Raw genomic sequence first — 10,373 nt, 5'->3', positions numbered from 1 at the left:
TTTATTCAGGGTCTACTCTAAGATATTTCTTTGCGTCTAAGCTTTCTTATAAAGCATTAGCATCGTATTTCCCTATTTCTGCATTATGCAGTAATGCAGACTACAGCCTCGGAAAGGTCTTAAAAATTAGGAAACGGAAAGGAAAACGTTGCTTTTTAGAAATATCAATACATCTTTTGGTCCGAAATATGTTCCTAAATGACACAAGAATCAAATATTAAAACTCTTTAATAGAAACATATAATAACCAAAAGTCATAATTCCTCTCTCACAATGATGTGTACGCCTTTTATATAATGATATAAAATTGAAACTTCCAAGAATCTCCAAGGATATTTGAACCTTCCGCCTTAAGAATCACTAGAATAAAATTTCTTAGTTAGAGAGGTTGAATTATGTTAAGGCTTATACGTTCCACCGAGCTAACTCTTGTTTTGTGTCTAAGCAATTACCGCGGTAAAAGCTCCCTTATTCATAAATTTTATTTGTATTCTAATCACCATTAAGCTTCGGAGATATTTTACAAAATTTAGACAAAACAAATCCTGACTAAAAATCATCCAAATGTCATTTCAGATTAAAAATCTAAGATTGGGAAGGAGTGTCGAGGCTCCGTAAAAATTTATATCAAACAGGTATATAAATAACAATTTTTAATTCATTTCCCTGTCCCTCCACAACAAAAACCAATACAGAAAATGTACGCCTTAAAAAAACCAGCATGCGTATGTCGCATCCTTTTGCTTTCACTTCACCAACTAAGAAAGTCTAACAAAACTCCTGACGTAAATGACATTTTTTAATAATCCATAACTAAGCTCCCTGAAAGATGAATACCAACACAACAAACAATACTTCTGTAATTTGATGTAGAGATTCGATCAGTGTCAGCTAATTACCTATTATACATTTTAGTTTCTGATTGATAAAGTTGTTTTCAGGGGGTGGGTCAAGTCCATAAATACGGCTTCCAGGACACAGTTCTCATCATTCTTGAGAAGATACAAAGAGGAACACAAGATGTCAATTTTACTGCAACTAGCAATTGCCTTATCAGTATCTGTGGTGCTGGCACAGAGAAACGGTGGGTATTCTTCGTTTTCTAACTGTTTATAAAGTCCAATCATACTTAGTTTGATGCCATTCTACTAAATCATAAAAGAATGAAGAATGACAAATATCAACACGAAGCCTCGCAATACTCACTTAAGAATGTTTTTTGTCTGCTTCTGTTTTTATTTAGGGTTCTGTTTATTTTTGTTTGTTTCTTATTTTTGTTTCTTTGTTTTTTGTTTATCATTTCTATTTTGATTGTTCTCAACCTCATTTTATAAGCGAGAATGTGCTGCTAAATAACATATTATTTTTTTAACCATATATCGAATTGCCTTTTTCCAATCTCCATTTCCCTTACAGTGAACACATTAAACAACTGCAATCCAGTTATAAAATGTACCAGTTGTACTGGATTTACAAATATTACATCCTTTCGAACGATTGATGGAACATGCAACAATTTAAAGAGAAGAACAATGGGAGCAGCAAACACTCCTTTGGGTAGACTTCTTGGTAAGTGTTACGTTATAAACGATATTTCCATAACGACCTGTTCTTAACTTGTTATAAAAATGAACGAGGATATTTCGTGCTTATGTAGCATAACGAAGCATTTGCAATTTTGTCCATCAATATTTCATGTTTTTTAGCATGGCTTTGATGTTATACAGCTAATAACAAAATGAATAAAAAATTACTATTATATATGCGTTAGTTGCGATTGGCGCAAAGACTTATTTCTGCTGAACCCTAACCTTTAATTAAACCTAAATATGTTTTAAAATTATTTTAAGGGATCTATTTATTAGTTTACTCAGAAATAAAAGCTTATCAAAGACATACACTGACTTTCGTTAACACACTTTTTTGTCTAAGTCAACGACATTCTATTTTTCTGTGTTCCTTGAGTTATTATTTAAGGTTTCAGGGTCTTTAAACGCTTATAGATATCTTTAACTCCGCTACATTTAGGTTAATATATCTTATTGATTTTATTGATTTTTTTATTTTTATTTTTTTTGGGGGGGAGTATTGTAAAATAAATTGTTAACAAAACATGTCATCACTTGAGCATATTTTGCGGGTAGACAGTATATGATTGCTCTCCAAAACGATTTTGCTACTTTTAACTTGCGTTTGGTATATTATTATAGGTTCGTAAAGTTCTCGCCAGGACAACTTTAATTGTCATCACAACATTCTTTTTTGCAGCTGCTGATTATGTCGACAAAAGAAAATTAGACACACCTCGTGGATTCCCTAGAACCCTACCTGTCGTACCTACACCGCATGAGGTATCTGCTGCCGTATTTAGAGTGCAAATGGAAAACAAGGAAAGAGCATCGAAGGGACTGTCAGCAATGTTTATGTCTCTTGGTCAATTCATAGATCACGATGTAGGATCAACTCCACATCCTTCGTGCAATGTTTCTGCCGGGTAAGATTTCACCTACCTACCACATTTCGAGTTTGATAATTACATGAGCTGTTTAAGCGACTATGGTTCAAGCTAGCCCGTTTAAGTTCAAGCTACGCCGGTTAAGTTCACCCTAACCATGGACCTTCGTTGTTTTTGTCGTTGGTACCGTAATTGTTGTCGTTGTTGCTACAGTTTGTGTATACTGATATTAACCCTTTTTTGTAGTTGTGCTTCAAACTCAGCGTTCAGATATCCTTGCTTTCCTATCCGATTTCAACACAATGGAGCAAACTGCTCTAGTTTTGCACGATCTATTCCGGTTTGCCAAAGCGGTCGCAGAAAAACAAGACAACAAATTAATGTACTTTCATCGTATCTTGATCTCTCACAAGTTTACAGCAATAGTTTTAAAAAAGCTCAAAGTCTAAGAACATTAGATGGTAGGCTTCTTACTTTTTTCTTTTTAGTTTTTGGTTTTTACTTTTTTCTTTTTTGTTTTTTTTTTGTTTTGTTTTTCGTTTTTCTTTTATCGTTTTTCGTTTTTCCTTTCACCCCTCACGCTTTTTTTCCTACTTTTGACAATAGAAAGAGAATAACTTAAGGACATTTTAACTTCCTGCAATAAGTTTTGAAATATAAACTGTTAAGGTTGAAAATACTTTAACTTGAAGGATTATATTTTTTCACAAGACTTATATTATTCTTTAAAGGCAGAGGTGAGCTGAAAGTCACTCGGTCGGGTCTACTCCCCATCGCCAGACCCGCATCCGACACATCATGTGACAATGCTGCGGGATGCTCCCTTGTTGGTGATGAAAGAGGGGATGAAAACATAGCCCTGTCTGCCATGCATACCATTTGGGTACGCAATCACAACTTCATAGCACGCAGGCTTCGAAGAGTGAGGAGAAGAGGAGGAAAAGCTTGGACGGAAGATCTACTATTTGAAACAGCAAGAAAAATCAATATTGCCATTTACCAGAGGATTGTCTATAAAGAATTTTTGCCTGAATTGGTTGGTTTATCTGGGTATCCAGGATACAAAAGCCACGTTGATACAAGTTTGCTTAATGTCTTTTCAGCTGCAGCTTTTAGGTTTGGTCACAGTCTTGTTCCAAACGCATGGTCACAGCTTAATAAAAATTTTGACCAGCAATTTCCAGATATCTCCCTTCAAGCTTCATTTTTCAACACAACCAGCCTTCGTCAACGCGGTATAGAACCAACTGCATTTGGCTTGCTTGCAAATCAATCACAAGTAGTTGATACAAAATTTGCCTTCGGAATTGCTCGACGTTTATTCGTTCCTGTTGGAGAAATACGACATGAAGATTTGACAGCTTTAAACATACAAAGAGGACGTGATCATGGTCTAAGAACCTATGGGGCGTGGCGAAAAGTGTGTGGATTGAAAAAGTTACAAGGATTCTCTGATTTAAGGCATTCAATGCCACGATCTGTGATTACCGGATTCAAGAGATTATATAAAAGTCCAAACGACATAGATATCTTTGCCGCCGGAATAGCGGAGCACCATTCGGGCCGTAAAATGCTGGGACCAACCTTTCAATGCATCTTAAGGAAACAGTTTGAGAGACTACGAGACGGTGATCGATTTTTCTACGAAGCACGCGGCGTTTTCACAACAGCTCAAAGAGCTGAAATCCGTAAGATGACTTTTTCTGAAGTGTTATGCAATACATTGCACGGAATCGTATCAATTCAAAGAAAATCCTTAAAGGCTGCCACATCCAGCACAGCACGTGTCGTTTGCAGCAGGATTCCCGGAATGAATTTCGGTCGTTGGAATCTTTAGAATGCATCATAACTTTCATTGCACTGAAAGACTGCAAATCTAAATCTTGTTTATTTTAATTAGCACATAAGATCTGTATAACAGTTCATAAATAAAATTACCAGCACACTAACTGTTTTTAGTTAAATCTTTGGAAGAGAAGATATAATGTCAAAAAGGGCCAATAAATAGAGCGCCACCCGCCCTTGAGAGGTTTCGGATTGTGACTCTTCTGTCTCCTGTTTTTTTATTTAGCTTAAGAAGTATCATTGTTAATATAGGTCGGTTTTTTTTTTTTAGATTATTCTGCGTTTATTCTAGTAAGTTTGACAAGTTAAACAAGCTGAAAGTGATACTTTCAATTTAGAAAATATGTAATGCACTTAGTGGAACTTAAAATTTATAAATTCTTTAAACCATTTTAAAAACCTTGCAACAAGATTTAACATACCGTACTCGTATATATTTTCGCGAGTATTAATTTTCGGAAATTAGCGCAAAAAAATAGTACACAATTGTACTACATCAGTACAAAATAGTTTTAGTTCAAAAAATCGACGCTAAACATTTTGCAGCAACATAATCTGCGCGGATTATGTCCAGTCTTATCCAGGACCATGGTTCGTATCGCCGTTCCGAAGTCAGAAAAGTTACAAGATGCCCTGGGGGCAAGGTTGACCAAAAGTTTCTTGTAATAGATGGCATAAAAAACACGCGTATCTAACATTACTGTTCAGTATTCTGCGATAGTTTAAGGTGAGAATAAGCGGTTACGGTTATGGGGTTACGGTGCGAGTTTCCTTGCGCGTACAGTGCGATTTGGATACAGTGAAAATCACGCAACAATACTAAAAATCACTCTCGAGATACGTTATTTGGGAATAATCTAAATAAGCTAAAGGCCAAATTACACATTACGACTTTTTGTATCATTTTAAGACATATCGTGCCGACAGCATCATCTTGCAAATTCTCCGTAGCGTGTAAAAGGTTATCAACAATAGTGTAATACATAGCAATTCCGCGCACCATGTAGGTTGCAAAAAAGGCTACCTTTTTCTGATGCGTTAAGTCAGGTGAGTAGCGTGTAAAATGCGCTAGTGGCACTTTCTAACATGTCCGCTTTACGGAAATATCCACGCCATGGCTCACAAAAACCCCAAAATTTGAGACCAATGGCCATTGGAACCTAACTAAAAAACCTAAGACCGTAAGATCTAAGTATTAGTGAACTTTGACATGTTCAAATTGCCTAAATAACTCGTTGTAAGGGCCAACTTCGGACTTGCCAACTTTGTCAGGGATTGATGCATACATTCAAAATTGTATCGTAGACAATAAATGAAAATGTTCAACATGTTTAGCATTTCTATGATATTGTATCACCCCAATCCAGCGTACAGAAGAAAAGATGAAAAGTAAAGTGAAAATGATTTATACAGCTAGTAATAAGCAAGATACTACGAAATCTTGTGATATTTTCCCGCTCTTATTTTCTTCTTCTCTTTTTTATTTGTTCTTTTTGTTTGTTTAATTTACGGTTTAATAATTTACGCTGCCATGCATATTAAACTGTCGTAGTGTTCACGATTATTGTCGTAACCATTCTCGACCCCAGAGCTCTTGGAGATAAACTCAAAAGTAGCTCCGGACCTGTCTGGTCACAATATGCCACTATATGTGGTAATTTTTGTGACTCGATTGCCGGACGCCCTTATTGCAAAAGTAACCGTTTCTAGTTTGACTTATTGTTTGTGTGGACGAATTGGGTTGGTGATTTAGCATTGTTCTGAAGCCGTCATGGGTCCTGTAGTGTTGCAGCGTCTTCAATCTGCATTAGAAAGTAATTTTTTTGATGACTTTAACTTCAAACTGAAACAGATTTTGTGCTTACAACAGTTGATACATAGACATGACATAGCTGATTTGCCTACTGGTTTGGGGAAAGGTTTTTTGTTCCAAGTTCTACCTGATATTTTGACTGGGAAGAATAATATTGTTGTTGTCGTATGTCCGTTAAATTCCATTATCGAAGATCAAATGAACAGTCTAAAGAAATTAACTATACAATGTGATGTTTTAAGGTCTGAGTTTATCTCCAACGGCTCTGGTGTCGAGAATGTGTCGTAACACTTCTTTCTTTTTAATTCTTTTTCAATCTTTTTCCAGCCATAAAGCCTGGAGCTGACTTTTGGCTACAATGAGCGTAAATTATAAAAGTAGCCGTTGTTCATTGTTTTTTCTCCATAAATTATAAATTATTTTTGTAGCGATAAAAACTCGTTTTTGTATAATTTAATCGTTTAAGCTTGGTTTTCACTATGGGCTAACAATGAGCTAGGTATAGGAGTATGACGCGTTAAGACCTTAGCTCATAGTGTGAACGTAAAACGAACGTTAGCTCATTATTAGCCGAAACGAAATATCAAAAAACTGTGATTATTTTCCTCTTTCGGTTCCGGCACCCTGGCAAGAATTCATATAAGATCGGCCCAGCCCCCCAAATATCCTCTGACCTGTTCTTCCGAAATAAAAAAAAAAACAGATAAGATAAGTTTTCTATTGACTTTTATCTTGGATTTCTGCACCACATTTTACTGTAGTTTATTTTTTGTAGATTTCTGATATCATCATTTATTTGCAACTGATTGTATTTTGACAGTTTTAGTCCCTGTATACAGCTGAAAGCATGGCTGAAAATTTAAATGATACTACAGTTACTTCTCCTACTACAACAAATGTCGAAGGCACAGACAACGATATGAGACAAGCAATTATTGCAAATGTACTCAGTGCAATAAGAAAAGAGTTATCTCCTTTACTGCATGGACAAAGGAGGAGACCACTGCCTCCATCTGACGATTCCCTGTCTGTCCATGCCGACAAATACCGTCTTTCTGATGACGAGGATAATATACCAGGAGATACTTCTTCTGAGCATGATAATGACAACAGTGATGAAAATAACTTACCAAGGCATTCCCTTGAGAACACTATCCCTGGAGATAATATGTAAGATGTATTATTTACTCCAAATAAACATGGTGGCAAAAAGCTACCGTGATGTGGAGAAGACATTCTCTTACAAGTGGATAATTAAATGCCACAATCACTAGACCTTGGTGAAAAAATCAAAGAAAATGTTGCCACTAGAGTTACGGCTCATTTCCTGGAAAAATGTTTTATTCCAGAGGTAAAAAAGAAGGTAGGGAAAAGGCACTTGCTGCTGTACAAAATCTGTACTAAAATGGCTGTGCCAAAGATGAACAAATGCATTCTTAATCTCAAAAGTTTTTTCAGAATTTCAAAAACTTAATGAGAGAAATTTGTACAACACACGGCAAACAATGTTGAGTGCAACATCTGCCATTATTGAGGCGGTTGAAAAAGTTTTACAGTCTGACTGTCCCTTGAATTCGAACAATGTTGTCATGAATTGTTTCGATGCAATAACATTACTCGGTTCAGTCAACACAGACCTAAATAATAAAAGAAAACAAAATGTTCGCACCTCTTTGAACCCTCAATACAGGGTTCTATGTAACCCGGGTAGACCATGCAATGAATTTCTGCTTGGGGATGATTTACAAAAGAGTATAAGAGAAGCCTAGGAAGCCTCGAAGCTTGCCTTGTCCTAATCCAGTACATATAGCTACAACAATAGCAGGAAATATCAATCATATCCTTATGTTGGGAGGTTTAGTAAAATCCCTAGCTCAACGACAACATCCAGGATGTTTAAAGAAGGGCAAGAAACCACAACAAAGTCATCGGAAGCCCTTCAACAGAAGCAGAAAAGAACTGCAGCCTTCAATGTAAGTACGTATATATCAAACCTTAAAACTAAGTTAGCTGAAAATGCTAAAAATTTCCAGACAGGTGCTATTTCTAGATTTTGCCTGCATGGAAAGAATTCACATCAGACCATGAGGTGTTGTCAACCGTTTCTGGTCTAAAAATAGAATTTAAGGAACCACTATAACCTGGTAATGCTGAAAGCATGAACTGTTCTTTCTCTGCTGATAAAAACAAATTTATCAAATCAGAGATCACCAGGTTACTTAAAAAAGGAGTAATCATACAAAGTTATCATGTAGCTGGAGAGTTTATATCTCCTATTTTTCTCACTCCAAAGCCTGGTGGTTCATTCAGACTCATTTTGAATTTAAAAAATCGTAATAGTTATATGCCATATATACATTTTAAAATGGACACAATTTCTTCAGTTTTGAAATTAGTTACAAAAAACTGCTTTATGGCAAAAATTGATATCAAAGATGCTTATTACTCTGTTCATATAGATGACGAACATCAAAAATTCTTAAAGTTTTATGATGATGGTGTGTTAAACCAGTTCACTTGTCTCCCTAATGGTTTGTGTTCTGGACCACAAAAATTTACGTAGCTTCTTAAACCACCTCTTGCTGTCTTAAGATCATCCCAATAAAGATAGACTCATTAAGAAAAAACTATGGCAATTTTGATTCATACACTACTTTGTCTGGTAATGCAATAGCAGGTATACAGTGGTTGTGTGACAATATTACCTCATCATACAGTCATATCCCATTTGGTAACCCCACAATGATTATTTCCACTAATGCTTTTAAGCTTGGGTGGGGTGCAGTATGTTCTAACTCACAAACCAGTGGCTTATTCTCAGAAGTTGAGTCTGAGCAGCATATAAATGTATTAGAGCTGAAAGCTATTTTTTTTTGACTGAGGTCATTATGTGACTCAGTTTTCAACACCCACATCAAAGTATTGTGTGATAATACAACAGCTGTACATTGCATAACCAACATTGGCAGTTGCCGTTTTATCTCTTGTGATATTGCTGTCAAGCATATTTGGGATTGGGCCATTAGACATTGGCTTACTATCTCACACATTCCAGGGCTTCTTAATGTAGAAGCTGATATAGAATCTAGGAAGCATGAAATTGAAACAGAATGGAAATTAAGTGAAAAGATCTTTCTGCACATTGTTTCACACTTTTAATTGCTGGCAGAATGGTTTAAGGCAAACAGACTGTCCCTAAATATTTCTAAAACAAAGTACACACTTTTTCACAGGAAAAATAAAAAAGATGATATGCCATTGAAGTTTCCTGATTTTTTTATTAATAATTTAAGTGTAAAAAGAGCACAATCCATGAAATTTTTAGGAGTTATTCTTGATGAAAATGTTACTTGGAGAGAACATATAAATTTTTTAGAAGAAAAGGTCGCAAAGAATATTGGCATCCTATTTAAAGAAAAATTTGTTCTAGATCAGAATTGTTTATTCTTCTTTCATTCACTGCTATCAAGATTATGCAAATATTGCATGGTGCAGCACCAATGCTACAAAATTACAAAATAAACAAAAACATGTAATCAGAATTGTTTTAAATGTTGACAGGTACACTCACTCCAGAGAGTTATTAGGAAAGATCAGTGTACTAAATGTATACCAACTAAACATTTATCAAACTCTTATTTTTATGTTTAAGCTTGAAAATAATATGTTACCAAGAGTATTTAATAATATGTTTCAGAAGATACAACATAAATATCCATCCAGATTTTCAATTAACAGTTTTTTTCAACCTAGGATTAATTATACAATCACAAAGTTCTCTATAACTAGCAGAGGACCTAAATTGTGGAATACATTTCTTGATAACGACATGAAAACTATTACATCACTTAACGAATTCAAACATAAACTAAAACATAAACTATTGACTACTGACAATCTATATTTATTTTAGAACACACGACAGTTACAACATACGACACATATAACACAACTCCTCATCATCTTCAATGCTAACCTTTTATATAGGTTGGGGGCTTGGTGATAAGGCTATTATAGCCTTCTTCTCGCTCCTGCCATTTTTTTACCTCTCTAGCTAATATTTTCAGCATATGCAATCCTATCTTTAGATTATACGATATAATAGCTTAACATTTGTATTTTATTCTTACGGAAAACTGTAAATTCTTCAACGGCAAAACAAAAAGACAAAAAAAAAAAAAAATTCCCTGATATTGATTTATTTGCCAGTAGAATCAATACTCAACTGGATACATTTGTTTCATATAGACCAGACCCTTG

General features: G+C 35.2%; 1 protein-coding gene across 1 annotated transcript; it reads left to right on the top strand.

Annotated features, from left to right (window-relative positions):
• Positions 1 to 923: 923 nt before the first annotated feature.
• LOC130614414 (eosinophil peroxidase-like) lies at positions 924 to 4,404 on the top strand. Its single transcript, XM_057435840.1, has 5 exons — positions 924 to 1,084; positions 1,417 to 1,569; positions 2,269 to 2,494; positions 2,702 to 2,916; positions 3,187 to 4,404. Exons 1-5 carry the CDS (start codon positions 1,021 to 1,023, stop codon positions 4,290 to 4,292), a joined length of 1,764 nt encoding a protein of 587 aa, XP_057291823.1. The 5' UTR covers positions 924 to 1,020; the 3' UTR covers positions 4,293 to 4,404.
• Positions 4,405 to 10,373: the final 5,969 nt, after the last annotated feature.

Source organism: Hydractinia symbiolongicarpus, chromosome 11 (assembly GCF_029227915.1).
Source record: "Hydractinia symbiolongicarpus strain clone_291-10 chromosome 11, HSymV2.1, whole genome shotgun sequence".
NCBI classification, from domain to species: domain Eukaryota; kingdom Metazoa; phylum Cnidaria; class Hydrozoa; order Anthoathecata; family Hydractiniidae; genus Hydractinia; species Hydractinia symbiolongicarpus.
The sequence above is the reverse complement of the archived record's forward strand: the minus strand, read 5'-3'. Positions and strand labels throughout refer to the sequence as shown.

Coding starts and splice junctions, on each gene's coding strand:
- LOC130614414 (XM_057435840.1), top strand. CDS start 1,021: ATGTCAATTTTACTGCAACTAGCAATTGCCTTATCAGTATCTGTGGTG. Junction 1,085..1,416: donor GGTGCTGGCACAGAGAAACG/GTGGGTATTCTT, acceptor TTTCCCTTACAG/TGAACACATTAAACAACTGC. Junction 1,570..2,268: donor TCCTTTGGGTAGACTTCTTG/GTAAGTGTTACG, acceptor TCTTTTTTGCAG/CTGCTGATTATGTCGACAAA.